The 23621-nt window shown below is 46.2% G+C and overlaps 1 protein-coding gene and 1 long non-coding RNA gene across 3 annotated transcripts in view; one reads left to right on the top strand and one right to left on the bottom strand.

Moving 5' to 3' along the window:
- Window positions 1-23621, top strand: part of PROM2 (prominin 2) — a 464577-nt gene that overhangs the window by 354963 nt on the left and 85993 nt on the right. For both annotated transcript variants that reach the window (XM_078667029.1, XM_078667028.1), the window contains exons 13-14: window positions 20354-20445; window positions 22126-22210. In XM_078667029.1, the coding sequence (XP_078523155.1) occupies window positions 20354-20445; window positions 22126-22210 (177 nt within the window). The remainder of the gene's footprint in view (window positions 1-20353; window positions 20446-22125; window positions 22211-23621) is intronic.
- LOC144792146 (uncharacterized) overlaps window positions 1-23621 on the bottom strand; it is a 98674-nt gene that overhangs the window by 35174 nt on the left and 39879 nt on the right. The gene's annotated exons all lie outside the window — the stretch shown is intronic.

Below are 23621 nucleotides of genomic sequence, written 5' to 3'. Positions count from 1 at the left end.
CAAACGGTCTGTCCCTGATAAGTCTGCGGACTACTCGGTTTCATATTACGACTGATAGCCGGACCAGTGGGGGAAATTGTTCTGCTGTCCCCCCGCCCACAAGAGAAGAGCTCCCAACTGTTGGTCCCCATAGGTGTCAGCCAGCAAGGACCTTTCCCAGGAGGGGTTCGTGTCCAGCCAGGCTATAGCATGCTGGAGTTGTGATGCAAAGTAATAGAGCTCCAGATCTGGGATCTCTAAACCCCCTTTGCCCCACCAATGTTTCAGAACCTCTAGGCTAACCCGACTCCATTTCGCGTTCCATAGCTATAGAATGATCAGTGTGTCCAAGTCCTTAAATACCCACTATGGGAGTTCAAAGAAGAAACCCTGCATTGTAAAGAGACATCTAGGCGATCTTCCCCATCAAGGAGAGTTTGAGTGTATTCCAGAAGGCAATACTGCCCGGAGACCCCGTAGTATCCTTCCTATATTATGGTGGTAAAATGTGGTCTCATCTCTACCTATCCAGATCCCCAGATAATGCAGCCTATCCGCCACCCATGGAAGTTAAAATTCCGGGAGCTGAGCTCCTTCCCAGACGATCCCCGACCCAATCCCATACAGTTGTGATTTTGCTTTATTAATTTAAAGCCCGGATGCTTCAGCAAATTGGGTCAGCTCAGCCATTAGTGGCAGCAACGATTGGGTCGGCTGCTGGAGGTATATCAAGGCATCATCGACGTACAATGACACAATATGTTCCATACCACCCAACCGAATGCTCTGCCCCTGGAGCTCCCTATGAAGATGACATGCCAGTGGCTCCATTGCCAGGGCGAATAGCAAGCGGGAAAGCGGGCATCCCTGTCGTGTCCCTCTCTCTATGGATATTGTGTCTTACACGTACAGTCCCGTGCGAACCCTCGCCACCGGCCGAGCATAAAGTAGTTTTACCCAATTTACGAAATCCTCCCCCAGTCCCATATTTAGGAGCACCTGCCATAAATAGTCCCATTGGATCGAATTGAATGCTTGTTCGATATCAAGGAACGCTAAGGTGGTCTGTTGGGCCCTTCCCTCCACTGATTGCATAACATGTGCAAGGCGGCAGGTATTCCCCAGTGTATTCCTGCCTGGTATAAAACCGGACTGGTCATCATGGACCAGTTGCCGGAGATATGGAAGGAGTCTACTTGCCAACACTTGGCTAATAATTTTAAGATCCACATTTAGCATGGAAATTGGCCGATAAGAACTGGGGAGCAGGGGGACTTTCCCCAGTTTGGGGATCATCACTATCAGCGCCTCGCGCATGGAGTCTGGGAGAATGCCGCTTTCGCTGGCTTCCGCCATGATTTCCAGCAATTTAGGGATCAGGACCCCCCATACTCTTTGTAGATCTCAGCCGCTAGGCCATCCATCCCAAGGGATTTTGCGGTCCTCAGATTGGTGATTGCTGCCCGTATCTCTTCCCCTCTGAACGGGGCCCCTAAGGACTCCTGACTCTCTATGCAGGGCAGTTCCACCTCCGCTAGATAGGCAGCCACAACCTGAGGGGCAATGGGGGACTAGGGCTCAGAGTATGTTCTTTGCAAATGGGTGACGTATGCTTTGTTAATCTCAAGTTGTATGTAAACCATACGGCCTAATTCCGTTTTGATAGTTAGGATTGGGTGAGGCTGAGTCTCCTTTCTAATCAGGCGCGCCAGTAGGCGTCCCGTCTTGTCCCCCTCCATATACAAACGGGTTCTGCTCGCCGTTCAGTTAAATTTGCCCAGTGAGTCCCAGGTGTCCCCTATCTGTCGTCGCAATTCCGCCCATTTAGCCGGCCCTTCTCTATCTATGGGGAGCACTTTTTCCAGTGCTGCCAAGCGCGCCTTCTGTTGATGCAGATCTCGCACAAGCGCCTTTTCCACCCCCACCTCCGTAGACATACAAACCCCCCACAGCACCACCTTCATCACGTCCCATTCGAACCCCCTGTTGCTGGCTGTGCCCCAGTTCACATCAAAATAGACATCCAGCCCATTCGTTATTGCATCTTTATAAGTTGGGTCTGCAAAGGCTTCGATGTTCAACCTCCATAGCAGTACCTTAGATCTCGGCCGGCCTAAAGTATACGTCATTAATGGGGGAGATGATAGGAGAGATAGCAGGCCAGATACTGCGTCTCCCCTATCTAATGGGCCGCCATCATTTGGATAAAGAAATAGTCCAGTCTACTACAGGTATTGGCACCAGGTGTGTGGCACGAATACACTCGACGGTCAGGGTGGCGGTGTCTCCATAAATCCAGTAGGAGGTAGTTTTGAAGCATTCGACCCATAGCCTCTCTCACCTTAAGTTTGGCATCCAATTTTGGGGGGTGCCTATCTAACTCCCTATCAAGGGCACAAGTAAAATCTCCTGCGACTATCAATTCTATATCTGGATCCAGGTCTAGCTGCCCCAGGACTTGACTCAAAAACTCTCCATCATCACTATTCATGGCTTATACATTCACCACACACATGCTGCGTCCATCCAGCGTCCCCTCCACCGTCACTTATCTCCCCTCTGGATCTCCTCTAGCAAACCCTGAATAGGAAGTCACGAAAAACTGACCCCTCCTTCTGCGTTGAACATATTTAAGACAGTCTCCCCATAAGTGCGACTCCTGGAGTAGAGCTATACTTATCCCATACGGTCTAAGGTAAGTTGCCACCCGTATTCGTTTGACCACATTTTTGAGCCCCCAGACATTCCACGTTATAAATTTATACTTCTGTGTGTCATCTGGCATGATTCGGCCTCTGTTGGTGCGGCAGCACCCCTCGTCTATATATGGGAGCTCCGACAGTGGTGTACTGTGACCCATTATGTAACAATCCCGCTGGACCTCTAGTATCACCGCATAGCCCAGACCCGGCAGAAACCCCAAAGAAACAACAATATTGTGAACACCCTTCCCCTCCCCCTTCCCCCAGGCGGTAGTACTTCCTTCTCATAACCCAACCCTGGTCTGTGGATTCAGGACCCCACCCCAGAGCTCCACCCACCCCCTAGATTACCCTCCCCAACTTGAAGTTACAACTATGAGTTATATAACTTTCACAGGACAAATCACCCTCACGGACTCCGATAATCAGCCTAACTGACTGGCATTGTGCGTCCCCGCCCAACTAGTAGTCTAGCCAGGCCACCTCAGCGCACTACAGCTGGTGCGTCGAAAGGGTATGTCGGTGGAATAGTGCTCTTCCTTGCAGAAACATTACATCCCCTCCCTTCCTCAGCACCTCCGGGCCCGGGACTCCATTTATGAGCCCCGCATTCAAGTCAAGTGCCGAACGAGCCCATCCTGTACTTACAGTTTTAATGTCCCAGAACCTAAGTTCACAAGCCAGTGTCCACCTCGCAAGTGTCTCAAGAGCCCCCATTGACTGGGACAGCAGTGCCCCCACGCTCCGACTCCGTTTCCTGTGCCAAACATAGTGGCGAAAACTAGTTCTGCGTCAGGTTCGCCTTTATTTCCACAAGTAGGGTACCATCTGGACCCACCATGATGCGCCCTCCGTCTGACAAGTCTCGTACCCCAGGTCTCTGCTCTCCATTGCGGCGCTGTGGATGGTGTTGCCAACCCCTGCTCCTCCTCTGTTCTTGCCAGCCCTGGTTTTGGTCCCAGCAGTCCAGTCCCATTGAATCCATCCAGTCCGTCATCTCAGATGGGTTTCCAAATAAGTGTATCTTGCCTCCATGTTGTACTCGGAGTCTGGTCGGGAACATTAAACTGTATTTGACGTTGAGGTTCTGCAGTCGGCGTTTGACACCCAGGAAGTAGTTTTGTAGATCCTGTACATTTTTGGTATAGTCCGAGTAAATATGGATATCGTAGTTCTCAAACCTAGGCGGACCATTGGTACGAATTACTTGCAGGATCGTGTCCCGATCCCTAAAGTTGAATAATCTAGCAATCAGGGCTCTAGGAGGGGCCCCCAGTTTGGCGGCAGGCCGAGGGATTGGTGGGCTCTCTCCACTCCAAACATCTTGGTTAGGGAATGCGGTGCCAATCCAACCTTCCAGAAATAAGTCAGATGTCGGCGCCTCCGCCTTTTCCGGAAATCCCAAAAAGCGTAGGTCGTTTCTCCTTGACCGCCCCTCTGTGTCGTCCGCCTTATCCTCCAGCCGGGCTGTGTGTTCTTGAAGGGCCGAAACTGTCTCCCGAAGTTGTCAGATCTCGGACTGCAACGTGTGCAGGTTCTTTTCAGTTAGGGTAACCCGGTCCGCCACTTTCCTGAGATCCAGGGGCAAGTGATTAATGTCCATGGCCAGTCCATCCATCTTGGATTCCAGCACCACTCGAGAATCACGTATGGCTTCCATGATATCGGACTTGTCTCGGGCCGCCGAACCCTGGGGAGGTCCTTGCCCGGCACCGTGTACTGCACCGTGTACTGCATATACCCATGCTATCTCCAATACTTCACAGCATGGCGGGTGTTAAAATCAATTTTCATAAGTTTGAAGATATTCATAATTTGTTATTACATGTTTCTAACATTTTATAGGATGGGTCCTTTTATATCCGCTTGAAAATTTGCAGTCCCGAAGATGGTCTAGTTGATTTATTGATAAAGAGACCGAAACGTCAATGCAGTGTCCAATTTCCTTTTAAATTTATTGACTTATGTGTTCTTTGTAACTGAAAACTTTTGAGTAAGTTTTAATTTTTGCATAGAATTTGGGCATCTAAACACACTGACTTGTATGTTTTTTATATCTTCATACATACTTTTTGAATATCAAATATTGAACAATAACACCTGCCATTGAATTATTTTCATTTGAAGAGTATTATTCCTTTGTAAATCTAATGTTTCAATTGACTTTAAAGTTTTTTAGTAACCCTTCACTCGCCTGCTGGGAGATGCATGTTGTACTGGACATTGTATTTATATTGCGCTTACTACCCCTGACGATCTTTGTGGCGAGTAGCATGCTTCGCCAGAACACACGTTTAGAGTTAAATAGTTTGTAGATTGGAAATATGTGGTTTCATTCTGATTTTTCTAACTGTTAGTTTTTGCTTTTTGTGCAGTCGAGACTGCAGCTTCATTGCTATGTTTATTTCAGAAGGAAACTCACAAACTAGAATACCTGTAGGCAAGCTAAAGCACCTGGCTCAGTTTCAAAGGAACCCTTTCTTTGAGAGATTTATACATTCATCTTGAGAAATGCTTATTCATCAGCATGAGTGACAGTTTGCAAGTGAAGGGAAAGAGGGACACCAGTAGCACATAATCAGTTTGAAAGCACTGGAGGCTAGGGTGTATTGGTATGTTCACGGGCAGGGTTGGAAAGCCCAAGGTAATAGAGGAGCCAAAATAGCCATTTGAGTGGTTGCATTACCATGAAGCCCAGACACACTGCCCATGCAGAAACCCTCTTGCTTTGCACTGAACCCTACCACATAAGTCCATCCAGATCCACTGAGCACACAGCCCCAAGTAAGGAGCAGAAGTGTCCTCCACTCATCTATGGAATGGAGGTTTGGTTCCCGCTCTTGTGGCTTGTGTGGGTGGGACCAGAACCTAAGCTGCCAAAGGAGCTTTGCCTGTGGTAACTGCGGTCCACAGTGGATTACCTGACTGGCCCAAACTGGGAGGACAATCTGGCGGTGACCTGTAAGAGAGTACTTTGACACGGGTCTATCCTGGTAGTGGTGACTGTCTACGTAGAGGGACAGCACCACTGTAAACAGCATATTGAATATCTTTTACCATGGAGACTTTAATTACATTCTAGAAGGCAGCTTGACAGTTACAGTTGTGGAGGCACGACTAGCATCGTGGTAGCTATTTAGCCACACAATTGAATGTAAGTAGCCATCAAGGCCAACATGTTACATTCACCTTGAGTACACTTTTCTCAGCTACCCAGTTATCCGAGCCTTTTGCCCACTGATCCTTGATTATCTGGCCTTGTCTGTCTCCTCGATGGGCCCACCCCCTCCGGCTCAGGAGGAGCCATCTTTTACCCAAGGATTTTGTACCGGGCCGCCTGCATTAATGTTCTTCAGGACACATCCTCCTTCTATTTCCTCCCTGTGGGTTGTCCCTCAGGACTAGTGGGGGGTCTGTGAGTGTCTTCCCCCCCTGGGCTTACTGGGGCAGCCTATGGCCCACCCCGCGGTGATCCAAACACTCTGACTTTATGGTGAGTCCCTTCCTTAATGGGCCCTTCTACCCAGCTGAGGATGCCATCCAGAGCCCTTAGATCACCTAGGCCCACTCACAAAACCTGTGACTTGAGAACTCTGATTACACCTGCCGGGCTAGTGCTGGACTTGCTGGAAGGTGCGTGCTAGTTCCAAGTCTTGAGAACTGCCTGTGTAGGCCCTCCCATCTATGACACAACTTCTTGCCCCGCCTGTCCACATTGATTTAAGGCCTCTGTTGCTTGTTCTTTCAATGCTGTGGGGAGTGACTGCACTTCCTACTGAGCTCCTACTCCTTGGCTGCTCCTTGAGGTCTAGGCGACATCACATCCTGTTGGCCAGCCAGTTGTTCTTCTCTTCTTGAGTGGTTGGAGCCCTCTTGGGGAAGCGAGCTGGGTCACACAATGGGACGTTTGGTGGCTCTACTCAAAGGGCAGGAACCGTGTAGCCCCCACCTATTAGCCTGAGTGCAAATTGTCACTCATGCTGATGAATAACCATTTCTGCTCTCTTCTTTCACATTGGGTGTCCTCTTGAGCTGACCTCCTCCACTCACATGGTCCACTCCCATCTGGCACCATGTTATACCCGCTCTGACTATCTTTCACCCCATCCCTAGGACGCTCCCCAAGGTCCCTGGTAGATTGGGGACTGTGAATCATTGGGGGTGACCTCGTTTTTACTGCTTATGCGGCCTCACTGGGCTTTGTCTTCCTGATGATCCACCTGGGCACTGAGGCTTTACAAAAAGGCCCACCACTGTCATCTGTTCTGTGGCTATTCCTGTCTGGTCCACCATTAACCATGGGTCAGACCAAATCCACATGCTCAGAGGCCCCACCAGCAGAAGGATCATTTCCACCATCTGATAAGCACCTCTGCCAATTCCCATGGACAAATTCAATATCTCCTTACAGGCCATCAACTCCTCTACAGCAACCCTTGAGACCAAGATAAATACCATACCCATATATATTGGCTTCCTCCTGATTACCAAAAGCTGGCTGAGAGGGTTTCTCAAGCAGGGAGTGCTGTGCTGCAACTCACCCGACTACTCAGGGTTATTGTCTTGAACTGCAAGAATTATCTGATTGCATTCAATTCCAGAAGCACGAGACTGAACAATTTAAGAGTAGTTGAACTTCCTGAGGAGGCCAAGGAATCCAACTCAGTCCAATTAAGGGAACAGTGGCACAAACCCTTCCCATTCGCTCAACACTTTTTTTTTTCAGTAGAGAGAGCCCATCAAGTTCCAACTAGACTCCCAAATCCTAAAGGATAAGCCTCCTTGGTCCCTTCTTGCCTACCTACTTCACTACTGCAACAGAGATGAAGTTCTTTGAGCGGCTTCGAGAACCAACAGGTTGTGGTGTTTCCGGACTACACCCAGGCAGTTAAACATCAGCTCAGAGACAAAAGCATTTAGTGCCCTCTCCTTTTCCCAGCTATCCTAAAAAGAATTTCTGACAAAAAGATTTTTTTTCACCAAACCGAAAGCCACCTAGGACTGGGGAGAAACCGAGATTCCGCCTTCACATGTTTTTGGACCACTTGACTGCTCCAACACTTGGGTGTAGGAGCTGGAACTGCCGTGGGAGGCTGAGCTGGTGGGGATGAAGAGCTACCCCTCTTGCGCCCTCCACTGACCAGGTGCTTAATGGCAGGAGGGTGACCCTTGAAATGGTGTCCTTCTTCAGGGAGACTGCCCTGCCTCCCAAGACACCTCTTCTTCAGATGAGAGGGAACTCTCATTCTTACATGCCTTGCTAGACATCTCCCCATGACCTAATTTGACTCCTACATCTTAATCTACTGTGCTGTCTCTCTTTGACTTTCAGTCATTTTGTTTAGAGAGCGACAAAGAAGGTCAGATCCATAGACAGATTTCTCCCTCTTTGCTCACCCCCTAGGGAGTCCCTTGCACTTGTTGTGAATCCATTAAAGAGGTGTTACCTCCCCTTTTAGGCTCCCCATACTTTGAAACCGGCCTCCTCATCTTCAGCACCTGACCCTCGAGCCTCTGACCCCTGATGTCCAATACCAGCCTCAACTCATTATTCATCACCGGGTGGCCAACTTGCCGTGGATTCCCAAGCTTGCTCTTCACAACCAAGTTATGAACTTGTTTAGGTTCACATCCCAGTTTGGGCATCCAGCCCTTTGCTTGCTGCCAAGTTCTGTTTATTTTTCTTCCACCCTATTACCTTTCTGTGACCTGATCCTCCCTAGGCTGGAGACACTCACCTTCCACCACACAAAGAGTAACAATGGTAACTGCTATACGCTTCCACCCCTGAGACTGACTTTCATTAACCCTTTCTCAATGTAGCAGGCTAATTACACTTTGAGCACCTGTAACATTAGAAGAATACACACTCCAGCCTGCAATCACAAAATATAATCCTTTCTGTCTTATAGGAATGCAAATATCTCCATCCTTCAGGAGACTTGTTTGCTACCAGTAGAGGGTTCTCGTCTCCAGAAACATCGGAGAGCTCATATTTCTCTACAGGCTCCTCTTTCTAAACCAGAGGAGTGGGAATCGGGATCTGGGCTGAGATTCCATTTACAGCCCGCTCAACACATATAGACCCAGAGTGTAGATGTGTGCTTGTGGAGGAGGTCCTGGATGGCATGCCTTTATTTTTCAGTGGCCTTTATGCCCTGAACACAGGCCAATTTGCCTTCCTTGCCATGCGTTTGGGTTTTTAGCACCATGGCACACTTGGATTGGGTTTTTGGCTGAAAATTTAATGTGGTTTTGGAAACATCTCTGATAGGTCCCTTGCTTATCTCCTGTACACCCCCACTGTTGCTAACTGACTTTGCAATTGAATGGTCATCGATGTCTGAAGGCACCATAATCCCGAGCTTCATCTCTGCTCCTTCTAATCTCTGCCTCATGACCTTCACATGCGACTAGACCACATAGTTTGTTCCGCCCATTTATGCTCTCCCTCTTCTTGTTCCGATCCAAGCAGGCACATTATGGATCTCAGCCTGCTGATCCCTCAGCTCCACTGGGAATGTCTGCTCTTTCTGAGACCAACCTGGCACTTACAGGGTGCCACCCTAGTTTAGTCACAGGACCAGTGAATTTAGATTCTATTCCACTGCTTCCCAGAGGCAAGGTCAGAGCAATTTCTGCAAACACGCACAACACACAATGTTGGACATTAGTTACTGAAGAAACAGGGATGCAGTTACATGTATATTCCACCAATGGCAGCTAATTTTAGAAGATAAGGCCAGAATTACCTAAAGCAGTTGTTCTTAACGTGTGGTTAACACCTACTCAAGGTCCCCAGCTGTTTAGAAAATTAAACCTTATTAGCACATTTATAGAGTGTACAGGTTAACGTGATCCGTGTGAGCAGGGCAAATAGTATTTAGTCTCGGGGCATGCTCTGTCCACCAAACTCAAAATCAACCCACCTGTTTTTGTGTTAGCTGGACAGAGAAAACTTTTATGCAGACAGTAGAATTTAATGCATTGGTATACAACTCCCTCCAAAGGTCCAAAGGAGAAGATGCTGTTGGAGGTAAGCCATCCAACCATCGGTCCTGTTTAAATGGATGGTCGAAATAATTTTTACAGTTTTATTGTTTGTCATCACAAGGTATATTCTGGCAGTGTGATATAGTAAAAAGAATTAGAAAATGACCCATCCGCCATGGGAGAAAACTCCTGCTTTAGGAGTTTGTTTTTGAAAAAATAAAATAACTTTGGAAAAATGTGCAGGCCAGCTGTCATGTTTGACCGAATTGTCCATCAAGTTTTTCTTACATTGACAGAAACTGCGATGATGGTGTTTCCTGCCAATGTATAGTGATGTATGTGGGGGCAGAAGACATCTTTAAATCTGGTGGGCAAAGTGAAGGCAGGGAGGCAGTCATAAAGTCATTCTCCAACTTGTCTCCCTTTACTCTGTCTGCCAAACCCTAAAACAGACCTCTGTTTAGAATGGCACAGTGGAAGAAAAACAATGGTTTGGAATGCAATCCCGAAGTGATTGCCAGTTGTTGAACTATTTGCAAGCATTCATTCAGTTGGTTGTATGACAGAGGCACGCATTTGGCTGAACCGCGCATGCCTCTACCAGGCAGCCCCAACAATGAATGCGTCTAACCAAAGCAATTCTTTACCGCACATGCCTTTACCATGCAATTTCGTACTAAAGGCAAGTTTGGTAAAGGGATGTGTGGGACATTTCAGACCCCAGACCCTCCACCCTGAGTCCCAAAAACCTAGCCCCTGCCCTATAACCTGACCCTTCCCCATAGCCCTAAAAACACCCCCCTAAAACCTTAAATTATCCCAACTTCCCCTGCCCTGAGCCCTAAAAACTTTCCTCTGCCCCGACAACTGCCCCTTACCCCCTGCCCTGAGCCATAAAACTCTGCCCCTACCATAAAACCTACCCCAACCCCCCCTGCCTGAGCCATAAAAATCTGCCCCCTCTGCCCTGAAAACTATCCCTTCCCGTCTGCCCTGAACGCTAAAACTCTGCCCCCTTCCTTAAAACCTATCCCGGACCCCAGCTCCCCGCCCTGAGCCTTAACACCAGCCCCCTCCATTAAAACCTAAAACCAGCCCCCTCCCTTAAATCCTACCTCCCTCGGCCCCCGCCCTGAGCCTTAAAGCCTTCCCCCACCCAACTTGACTCGCCACGTCTCCATCCTTCGTGCAGACCCTTCCTTTCCTCTCCCCACCTGCTTAGTAGGCTAGAACGCCGACTGCTTTAACCACGCATATGCGTGATTCAGGCATATGCATGGTTTAGGCAATCATTGTTTCGCTTGCGTTGAAATGGAACGCGTACTTGAAGCCGCATGTTAAAGGCTGTTTCCCGTCCCATCATCTTTTGGGTGTTTGATTGTCAAAAGTATTCTTTGAAACCTGAGACTGGTGCAGCTTTAAGAAGCCTACTACTGCTAATATGTGTGAATTCCAACAAGTAGTACATTTGTGTCCATTTAAGGAATACATCTGCCGTTAGAGATTTGCTACCTTTGGTTAGTAAACTGGTTACTATATTTGTAAATTTAGGTTTCTCATGAAAAACCTAATTTGTTAGTTAAGTGAGGATGATAAAAAACCAACACATACCTTGTAGACCCTAACAAGCCCGATTCAGGCCCCCAGATCCAACTACAAAGCCCCCAGATCCAACTACAAAGCCAAGAATGTATTTATTTGGGGGTGCCACACCCCTAACACCCTCTGAGGCTAGCTCCTGTCTAGTATGCATGATTGCTGGTCTGAATTGAAGCACTGGTATGAGTTGACAAAAATAAAACACCCATTAGAAACAAAAGAGACAAAATGATATGCTAAAGTCTACCATATTACTTCATCTTTTAGAAAAAAACATTTTGAAAAGCTCTACCCCTTCTATTGAAAGTAAAATATCGATTTTTGTATATTTTGTAATGTGCATTAGATAAAAGATATTATAATTTGTGATTAGCTGATGTGTACTTGTTTCTCTGCTTTTGTCTATTGTTTTAAGGCTCAAATCGTAGCAATTGCATAAGTTGTGTTCTCCGGCTTCCAGTAATGATTTTGTGAGGTCCACAGACGTCAAATGGTTAAGAACCACTGCTCTAAGAATCAGAAATGCAAGCTAATAGGAAGTCATTGCAATTGCGTGGATAGGGGGCAGATGTATACCTATTCTCCAAAAGGCAGGTAGATAAACCGAGGTTGAAAAGCATTTAAACCTTGAGGAACCTTGGAATACTGACCTTGAGGACACGTTAGAGCAGAGGTCTTCAATCTGTGGGGCGCGACCCCCAGGGGGCCCCGGGTCGCGCATTTCCAGGCCTAATTTCTGCCTGGAATACAAAACCTGCTCTTCTTTTTCGGCAAAGGTCAAACGCGTTCCTTAAAATTCTCCAGCTGAAGTTAATGGAGTCTCAATGGCTGTAAAACCAAGAGGCCTAGCAGACAGGTAAAATAATACTTGAAATCAGCCTTCATGCCAGGGTGCCTGCTTGCCTGAATGAGATATAAATATGTGCAAATGTAAAGAATGCTTGGGAGTGGTTCTGGCTTTAATTTCTGGAATCACTTTAGGCATTGTGATGGCAAAGATGTGTTTTTTTGTGTGGTGGTTAGCAACTGGGCTGTAAAGTGTGTGCTTTTAATGATAACTCTGTTTACACAGCGTTTAGTACACCTGAGGAGGTGTTGAAGGGACAGTTATGTAAAAAAAAAAAGCATTACTTATTGTTTGATATTACTCAAAGCTACATTTTGGAAGCTCCATTTTATCCTAAAACTCTTAGCAGGTTTTGTAGCAGTCTATCTTCTAATGTGTGTAATGCAAGTATAAAATAATAGCTTACACATTCACTGTGCTTTCTGTCACAGGCTGTGACCTCATAGCACTAAAAATACACAAGTCACTATCTTCTACTGCGTCAACCAAATTTAATTCTGTGGCTCTCTGGTTATACACAGACCTATGTAGTGCATTAAATAATAGAGGTTTTATAATGTAATATATATTATTAACTTTTAAAATGCATTTTTCATTTATGCTACCCATTATTTTATAATTAGTTACCTGACGGTGAAAGACCTAAAAACGAACAAAATATTTTGGGGCTGATTTATGCGAGGCTTGCGCCGCTGGAGCGTCAGTTTTTCCTATGCTTCGGCGGCACAAACATGTCAGTCATATCTATGAGGTGAGGCAAAGTCACCCTGCATGGCTTTGCATGGCCTCATATATACGGCGTAAGACGAAAAAGGGCAATTTGTTGCGTTTCCTTACTCTATGTGAAGTAGGCGTTCCACAGGCGTTGCGGTGGGTGTTCCCACACAAAGCCCATGGATTTTGATGCTGCCCCAGATTTACAAAACCATGTAAACTTGGGGCAGTGCCTAAACCTTACGCCTCCCCACACCAGGCGTCACGAGGAGAAATGTTTTGATTTCGCCTCGTTTTTTCCTCTTTCCATGTGCACTGTCTTCTGCAGCACACATAGAAAGAGGAAAACCCCAACCCCCTCTCAGGATTGTTTTTTGTGCAGGAAGGTGCGCCTTCCTGCACAAAAACCTTCCTGCCTATGTTGGCGCTAGGCAGCAATTTGTGTGCCAACATCGGGGGAGAAGGAAAAGAATGCACCATATTTAATACATAAGGTGCATTGCTGCCCTTTCACATTGGCGAAGGGCAGCGCAGTAATAAGACTTGTGGTGCTGCCCTACGCCAGTGCCTCACAAATGAGGCTCTTTGTTTGTAGCCACACCTTGGACCACGCCCCCAAACACTGACCTTTAGTTTGCTAAACACAAATTAATGTATTTCCCCAATGTATAAATGATTTGCTGTGTGAATTGGGGTCGTTTATGGTTGTCGATAGTTGGCTATGATGAGGAGGCCCAAGTTCTAGAATTATTGAGCAGGAAGGGGTCCTCACCCCTAAAAGTTTTTGAAAGGAGGGGTCTCGGCTTCAAAAAGTTTGAAGACCTCTGCGTTAGAGAAATCCAATTAGAGGAGAATCTAGATGAGCAGGACACCGATAGCCAACTAACGTAAGCTCAGAGTGATTCAGCACAAATATATGCACAGAACACACAGGACTGAACAGTTGGTGCTCAGGATACACACAGACAATGATGCCTCCAGCCCCAAGTGTATGACAGAAACAGGCATAAGTCGTGGTCATGTACTACAGCAGATGACTGACTAAGCTGGTTGGATACTTGCCCAAGCCCACAATTAAGGTTTGTAGTGGTGGCACTCAGTAGCAACAAGGAAAAACAACTGTCGAAGTTAATAGAAATAGAACAAGTGGTAAATAGAGAACGATTGCTGTAAACTGGAAGCCATTCTGCAGTTCTCCGACCACAAACCTAGGAATTAGACCAGACAAAGTGGATTACAATGGGTGACCTCAAATAGAACATGGTGATGGAATGAGTCTCTCGCAGGGCAAGTGGAACTATCCACCAGGAGAGGACCCAATTGTGCAGCAAGGATGATTACATTATGTGGCAAGAAAAGATACATTTTGCTGCATAGTGTGGCACACTTTGTGATAGTATTGCTTCGAAATTTTGTATTTTTCACATTTTAACACAGTCTTGTGATGACGGCCTAGTCTTTTCACGACGGGACCGGAACCGGCCATTTTGTATTGGCGCCGAGCCCCGCAGAAAGAGGTGCGCTGTCCCGGTGCTCCGAGGAATAAAGCAAGTTCCTTCACAGAACACGCCTCCGTGTATTTGTGTGGTGTAACCACGGTCCTACAATGGCGACGAGGGTGGGATGCGACAAAATAAGAAAAAGAAATAAAACGTAGAACACGAGGAAACGAAAAAAAAAAAAAAGGACAAAACTGGCCACCACCAGAACGCGCAGAGTACCCTCGGAGCGCGGCAGAGGGCAGGTGTCGGCGCTCAAAGCCAGCGTGCAGTGGTGCCAACTACGCATCGCGCCGAACTGGTAAGGCCTTAAAAGGGAATACAACCCGGAGGAGGAGTACCCATTCCCGGGGAAAGGGCAGTACAGGACACTAGCACACACAGCGCGGGTGAAGGGCGCACAGAGTCACGCACGTGGACCAGCCCAGAACACAAAGCGGGCACGGAGCAAAAGCACACAACAGCTCCTGCCAGATACCCACTGCCGCACAACACTGGCGGATCAGCTGGCACAGAGCGGGGAGCCTGGAAAAAGGGAAAGGGCGAAACACCAAGCAAGCCTGGACCACAGAGGGGCAGCGGGAGGCATTCACAGCGGTCAGGACCAGGGGGAGGACGCCGACGCCAGGCAAGCGCCTGGCAGCCCACCTGGTCATAGCGTTCCCGCCCAAGCGGTCCCGAGGGGCAACGAGAAGATGGCGTCACCGTCCACTTCCCTCACCAGTATGGTACCCTTCCTCCCAAAGAGAGGAGAGCCCACGATGCCATGGGAAGACTGGAAGAGGTACTTCCTAAACTACCTGGAGGCCCTAGAGGAAGAGAGTGAGGCAGCATATTCTAGCCCGAGGAGGAAGAAGATACTCCTACATAATCTAGGCCCAGAAGGGCTAAGGGTGTTCGACAACTTGGTGAAAGTGACAAGAGACACGACGGACACGGACGTGTTCCGACACGCGATAGAGGACCTGGATGCACACTATAGGCCTGTGGTGTGCGTGGCCATTGATCGGTGCAACTTCTTCCAGAGGAAGAAGGAGAGTGGAGAGACCATCGATGAATACGTTGCAGCATTACAAAAATTAGCGCTCACATGCAAATTTGCCGCCCTGCACGATGAACTAGTAAGAGATCAAATCATCATGCATACGTCGAACACGGCGGTGCAAGAAAAACTATGGGTAAATGGCGATGCCCCCCTCAAAGAAGTGTGGCCTTTAGTCAAGAAAGCAGAATTATGAAAGAGATGTGCACAAGCAGCAAGGAAGGATGTGGGTAGCACACAAACGGTATGCCGGGTGATGGTACACAACAAAGGAGACAAAGCCAAGCAACAAGGTCCACCCAGGTACCAACACAACAGAGAACCAGTGGAGAGAGAAAAACCAGTTGCTACAGATGCGGGAGCACCTCACACTTAGGCAACGACAAGGTGTGTCCCGCGTTTCGAGCAAAGTGTGCATTCTGCAGCATATTTGGACATTATGAGAAAGTGTGCAGGAGGAAGCCCAAAGGAGCAGCAGTCAAGTATGTGGACCAGGGCAGCCCAGAGGAGGAAGAAGCGCAAGCTGAGGAAGAATACCTCGAAGAGGTACTGTACATAGACGCCCAAGTCCTGGATGTGGATTGCAAAGAGTCCAGCAAACCAGTACTCAACATGAGCATAGGAGGTGTGAAGATCGACATAGTAGCCGACTCAGGAGCACCCATCACGATAGTACAGAGAAAGGTATGGGAGGACAAGTTCCTGAAAGACGTGAAGGAAGAACTACGCCCAATGGATTTGTGGCCGGTCACCTACACGGGACAGAGAATACCCATGATGGGGTATTGCCCTTTACTATTTGAATTCAGGGGACGTCGCGCAACATGTAAGTTGTACGTGGCCAAAAAAGGACCCTCGGTACTGGGCTGGAAGGATCAAGGTGCATTAGGGATCCTACTTAACCCCGGAGGAATAGAGAAAATGATGCTGAAGGACACGGAAGGTGAACTGGAGGGAGAAGCGTGGAAAAAGGAATATCCCTACGTGTTCAGTGGGAAGATTGGAAAGTTGACCACATTCAAGCACATGATACTCTTGAAAGAAGGAGCAACACCTGTGAGCCACAAGGTGCGAAACATACCGTTCCACTGCCGAGAGGCAGTGCAAGAAGAGCTGGACAGATTGGAGAAAGGAGGGGTGATTGAAGCAATCGAAAGTGCGGAGTGGTTATCGCCCTTGGTGGTGGCACAGGAACCTAACGGGAAGGTGAGGCTATGTGTGGACCTCAGGGAGCTCAACAAAAACATCCTAATTGACAAATTTCCACTCCCACGCATCAACGAAATGCTCTCAATGACAAAAGGGATCAAATGGTTCTCGACGGTGGACCTGTCATCGGCGTACCATCAGGTGACACTCCATCCCACATGCAGCCATCTCACATCCTTCATAACACCGTTCGGGTGCTATAAATTTGTGAGAATGCCATTCGGGTTGGCGTCAGCTGCGGCTGTATTTCAAAAACTGATGCATAAGCTCTTCAAAAATGTGGAAGGAGTCCAATACTTCCAAGATGATATTCTCATAATGGGAAAATCCAAGCCAGAGCACAATTAAAAGCTGCATGTGGTATTGAGAGTGTTGAAGAACAATGACCTCACAGCAGAGTGGGCGAAGTGCAAGTTTGGGATGCCATCAGTGACGTATCTGGGACATGAAATAAGCGAGAAGGGCATTGAACCAAAGAGGGCTAACATGGAGGCGATACAGAACGCGCCGACCCCCGTGAAGAAAGAAGATGTCAGATCGTTCCTCGGCATGGCGGAATTCTATAGCAAGTTCATCAAAAACTTCGCCACCAAGACACACTACATGCGCCAACTATTGAAGGAGAAAAATGGGTTCAAGTGGGGTGAGGAAGAACAGGAAGAATTTGAAGCCCTGAAGAAGGAAATGAGTGAGTCCATACCGCTCAAGGGCTTTGACCAAGCAGCAAACTCCATACTCACCACAGATGCCAGCGACCGAGGCCTGGGGGCGGTACTGATGCAAGAGTCAGGAAATGGGGAAGTATCCACAGTCTGCTTCTCATCCAGCGCCCTGGCACCGAATGAAGAAAAATTCAGTGTCATTGAAAAAGAAATGCTGGCAGTGGTATGGGCAATGGAACGTTTCCGACAATATCTGTGGGGAGCCAAGTTCTTAGTGCGCACAGACCACAAGCCGTTAATAAAAGTACTAACATCGAGTGGTCATGCGCATGCCACCCCGAGAATATCAAAAATGACACTGAGACTCTTGAACTATGTGTACGAGGTGGAGTACATACCAGGACCTCGGAACAAAGTCGCAGATTTTTTTAAGCAGAGCAGTGGCCAAAGAGAAAGCAGAGGATCAAGGACCTCCTGGATGGGAGGGCTATGTGGTGGCGGCCATGCAAGACATGGAGCAGGTCATCAGCGGACAAGAATGGGCAGAAGTATATCAGCAGGACGAGGACATGGAAGCAGTCAAGGGATATGTGACACATGGGTGGCCGGAGAATAGGCACCTGGACGACAAATTGGGGAAATACTGGGAGGTGAGAGAAGAATTGTCCCTAGGAGAGAACCCCATGTTCCTGATGAGGGGAGACAAAGTAATCCCTCCCCAAGGACTGATAGAACATCTACTGGCGATTCTACACGAAGGACACCAAGGGATCACGAAAACCAAGGCCTTGGCGAGGCAAACGTATTGGTGGCCGGCTATCGATGCCCAAGTGGAAAGGTACGTGAGGAATTGCAATTCGTGCTCCAAAGCAGACAAAACACAAATCCTGATGAGACCACAGTTAGGCAAATTCCCTGTGCCCAGTAGCCCCTGGGAGATGGTGTCCATTGACATTATAGGGCCCATTTTGAACATTGAAGGGGCACAGAAATAAGCCATAGTTTTGGTAGACAGATACTCCAAGTGGCCGGAAGTGGAGGTGAAAGAAACGGTGGACACTGAAACTGTACTGGCGTTCCTAAGTGCGATCTTCGTGAAAGAAGGAATCCCCAAGATAATAACATGTGACAACGGACCACAGTTCGTCTCAGCCAAGTGGGAAGCATTTATGCCCAGAAATGGAATTGAAGTCAAACATACTCCCATATATCATCCGGCTGTTAATGGACTAGCCGAACGTTTCAACAGAGTCATAATGGGGACAGTCCAAGCAGCCATAAGTGATGGACAGGATTGGGAAAAGGAATTATCCAAGATGCTGTGGGCTTACCGCCTCACGCCTGGAAGTACGGGCTACAGTCCCTTCAAGATATTGAGGGGAAGAGACCCGTTTACGAAGGACAACATCGCATGGAGACAGATGGTAGTACAAAGCAAATGGTCACCTGCGATAGTAAAAAGGAATCTGGAGAGAGCACAGGAGACATTTACGGAACATTACAAGAAGCGACGGAAGGTGCATAGCATGGCACTAGAAAAAGGAGACTGGGTCAGAGTGAAAACAGCCACCTTAAAAAGGAAAGGAGAAAGCAAGTTCACTCCCCCACTTCAAGTCCTAGAACCATATGCCAGGTCGGCGTTGTTGAGTGATGGCAAGGTGTAGTCTCAAGACCGGATGGCTAAATGCGACAAAATCCTGAGTTGGGAGACGGAAACTGAATGTGATACAGAATTGGAGGAGGAAGTGCCGCGCAGCGGAAAAAGTGGAAGGACAGAAGGGCAAGTTGAGAGAAAGGAAGAGCAAGTAGAGGAAACGGAGAATGGAGAAGTTGGAACGGATGGAGAAAGAGCTACTGGACGAGCTACAATGGTGAATAGACATGAGGAAGAACGGAACTATGAGAGACTTACGGTAGCTGCAGCTAGCAAGAGCGAGAGGCGAGGGATGCATGCAGTCCCGATGGTCCATGGAGGTAAAAAGGATGCAGAAGAGGTGAGAACGAGAGCAGGAAGAATCGTGAGAATTCCGAAGAAGTTCGAGGACGTTACCATGAGCACCCAGTAAGACTATTGCACTAGTTTGTTGTTTATACTATGTTTAAGGGGGGAGATATGTGGTGACGGTCTAGTCTTTTCACGACGGGACCGGAACAGGAAGGGGCAAACAGGAACCGGAAGGCGGCCATTTTGTATTGGCGCCGAGCCCGGCAGAAAGAGGTGCGCTGCCCCGGTGCTCCGAGGAATAAAGCAAGTTCCTTCACAGAACACGCCTCCGTGTATTTGTGTGGTGTAACCACGGTCCTACAAGTCTGTATAAAGTCACATTATAAAGAGTGTAATATCACAATCAACTGGATTATAATAATTATACAGAAACGCTGCACAGTCTGTTTAAAGGTTTCACCACATTATAAAGAGTGTAATATCACAATCGACTGAATTATAATAATTATACAAAAAACGCCGCAGCCGGAGAATTGCATAATTCCAGTAGACTTGGTCTCCCAGCAGGGGAGCGGGTCATAACTATTCAAAAACTCTTTTCAGATGAAGATCACATGTAAGCAATGACCTTCTCTGAATACCGTTCTTGTAAAACTCGATTGATAATAACAAGAGAGAACGTTCAAAGATGAAGATGGATATTAAATAATGATGCCTGACGATTTTTCCTCTATAAGGAACTGTGTACAACTCGAGATATGTTATGTGCACTTTCTATCCGATGTATTTGAACAAGAGGTGTATAAGGGAAAATTTAGATTGTTAATTTGTTTGCAATACAAATAAAAACATTTTTTTTAAAACGACAGTAATGCAGTAATACTCTCAGTTGTCAATGGTGCTTGGAATAATTTTGCAATCGAATGTTTCTGTTTTTTTCAATGTTTTGTGCTAGTCTTAACAGTGCCAAGAAGCCCAACAATGTTTGATGTTCTCAGCTGTGCCTGAAAACTCTGCAATGCTTTCTGTAACCAGTGTTGTGGGCTATTTCAGAACATTTTGGGGAGGTTAATTGAAAAAGAAAGTGATTACATATTACAATATAGAAACACTGGTCTTTTCTATTATCCTCTGGATCACTTCTGATTCATTTATTTCCTAGTTTCTGGATGAGCCCGGTAATCTACCACCAAGCATGAATCTCAGCAAAATCCTAGGCCTGAATCAGAACATCAACATTAGCAGCATTTACCAGTGAGTATTATCTCTAAATTTTGTTAATAGTGTGATACTTGACTGGTTGGATGAGATAGTGAGGAAGATACATTTGTGACACTGATAATGTGGTGGCAGGTCCCATGTTTCATTTCTAAGTCCTCTCTAATAGTCTAATGCAAAATGTTCTCACGGGGTCACCTTTAGCAGGGTTTTTAGGGTTTAAAAGGAACACCCAAATATATACACAAATAAGTCTTCTGCAAAATTAGAGTCTGTATTTTGATATTCAAGAATATTAGTATTCACAAAATTAATTCATCCATATAGACAAGTAGCTTAGAGGTAGTAGCCCAGCAGACCATATAAAATAGTTGCTCTTCTGACCTCAGAACACACTTACAGTCAAAAGCACCAGCAGCACAACGCAGCCAATCAACACCCGCCAGCAATGTAGTTGAGAATGCTGTATGTAATTTCATATAAAACAAAATAATCAAAAACCCTTTCTGAGAAATAAAATAATTTGAACCTTTTTGTGGAAAGCCAAATTAGTAGAAATTAATTTTAATTGAATATAATAGGAAATAAACCCAAGATCAATTAAAGAATTCATATCAATTTACGTGAAAGGATCTTAGTTTTTAAAAAGAAAAGTAAAAGATGGAACCCAGGGATAATCGTGGTAGGTGAATCAGCACAGAAAAAAGAGGTAAAGGGCAAAGGCAAAGGAACGTAAGCAAGGCAGGGTAGGGAAAGAGTTATCACGGAAAGGGTAAAGAGGCAAAATGACAATTCATAGAATATGAAACATCACTTAGTTACAGAATAAGGAAAGGGATGATGGTACAGAAAAATATGTATGCCGTACTTGTAAAAAAATCTTCTAGAGAAAAATGATATTTAAGATTGATTGTGTTTACAATATTAAAATAGTCTGTTAAAGGCTATTTTCAAAACATAATTCTAGTAATTTGTTTCTACCAATTGATAAATTCTGCTTATCTTGAAAAGTTTAATGAATCAGTTTAAGGACATTGGTTTGTTAGAATTGGCATCTAGTAGAAAGTGTTTCTATGAAATCACATACAATCTTTGAAGACACATGCTGATTCTTTGGACTCCTGTAGACCTGCTGAACCTCCACAAACTTTCAGCCCGGGACATCATTGACACTTTGTCTTTTTACCGGCTAATTATAACTCTAAATAAACTCTCATCCAAACTCCGGGCACCCCCATGTTGGAGAGTTACCTATGAGTTGGCAGGCATGGACAAGGGTGTTGGCTTGATTGACAAACTTGCTTAATTTGTAATAGCTCCTCTGGGCCTGGTGCACAACATAGGCAAGACAGACCATTTTCCATACAAGCTTTAGTTTGAACAATTCAGATGCCATTCTGGCTGTCAATGGCATAGTAGTAGCTCAACCGTGACATAATGTGGTCATTTTAGGTGCTAGTCTGCCTATCCATGACATAATAGTGGTCCATAATTGACACAATGTGGGCATTTTACTGTACATTCTTGCTGTCCTTGACATATTAGTGACTCTACTTTTCCTTTCTCTATAAACACATATTCTTGCTACCTTCTGCTCTCACTTCTTGTGCACTAATTCGTTTAAATTTCCTTGTCTCTAATTCACTAATACCTCATGTATCTCTGTCCTATATTCTCTATTTGTTATTTACTTTTATATTTGTTCTTTTTTCTTAGGCAGTGTAAAGAGGGTGCTGTGTTCTGGGACATTTTACCTATAAGTAACAACTTCAATATAGAAGATTCGTTGAACATATCAAAGGTAAAAGCATAGGATTCTTTCCTTGATATTGTGGCTGCATGAGGTAAACGTAAATACAAAATGGCCATTCTTTAAAAGCCGAATCAAGGGCCAAGGTATTGTGTGCAAACTTGGACTGAATACAGGCTCACTCGTGAGCCCGGTTCACAAATGGAGGCTGGCTCATGGACTCATTAAGGAGCCAGGTTTATAAGATTTGGCCTGTGCTGGTATATAGATCTCTCATGAATCAGGTCTAGAGGTGCCCATTTAGGTCCTTATCATGATCATTCACTGTCCATGTTCTTATGTAAAGACCTGGAGTATAATTTAAGCCCAGGATGGCAGACTGCCAGCCCAGTTGGTCGCTTAGGCACTGGCTTTAGCCCCTGGTAGTCAGGAATGCCCTTCACATTTAGGGACCCCTGTTTGTATGGTGGGGATCTCTGTGATGCAAGCACATCAGTTGTGATGGAGGATTCACTTTTCCGGCTGCTCAATCCTGGGCAGAGCAGCGTGTGTTTGTTTGCCTGCTCAGTATTTTATGTTGCTTTTCAGAAAACAAGAGAAAAAAGGAGATTTCTTTGCACTGGTGGTCAGGAATGCCCTTTACATTTAGGAACCTGTGTTTGTATGGTGGGGATCTCTGTGGTGCAAGCGCATCAGTTGTAATGGAGGATTCACTTTTCTGGCTGCTCAATCCTGGGCGGAGCAGCGTGTGTTTTTTTGCCTGCTCAGTATTTTATTTTGCTTTTCAGAAAATTAGAAAAAAGGAAATTTCTTTGCGACCAGGAAATTAAGGATGGCTCTGACATGCTGCTTGTCTCCTCCCTCCACATCGGACCATTGTTTGGTTCTCCTTCCTGTGTCTGTTATGCTATAGATACTGGACTCAGAATGGGCGGGTCTACCGCAATGCAAGTGGGCAATCTCAAGGCCTACGGGATAGCAGCTCAGGAGATTTTTCTAGCAGCGCAAATGATTCTCTGCTATTGCAATCCCAGCAGTTCTTCCACCTTTGAATGGGGCAGAAGAACAAGAAGTTCGACAACGTCCACTCTTGGGGCAGATCCGTAGGTGCAGCTATAGGCAAGTCTATGGCTCACTCAATCATTTAAAAAAAATTGTGGTACTGCAGTACTGCTGCAGGACCAACCGACCAGATATCACTATGATTTAATTTTTTATTTCTCAAAAACAACTAAACAGATTTACACCAAATTAAAAAGAATAGCTTCTGAGTAAAGATCTAGCTTTCTGCCAAATTTGCTGTTTTTTCTATATCAATTTCCAAAATTCTTATGGGAATTTAAATGGGAAAAAAACATATGGGATCTTATTCTGTCTCGGGCTCTCCTTGACATATCACCCCAAAACCTTCCAGAAAGAACCTTAGGCGGATTAATATTTTTTTTTAAGAAAGGTTCATGCA

This window comes from Lissotriton helveticus, chromosome 11 (assembly GCF_964261635.1).
Source record: "Lissotriton helveticus chromosome 11, aLisHel1.1, whole genome shotgun sequence".
Classification (NCBI taxonomy): domain Eukaryota; kingdom Metazoa; phylum Chordata; class Amphibia; order Caudata; family Salamandridae; genus Lissotriton; species Lissotriton helveticus.
The sequence above is the reverse complement of the archived record's forward strand: the minus strand, read 5'-3'. Positions and strand labels throughout refer to the sequence as shown.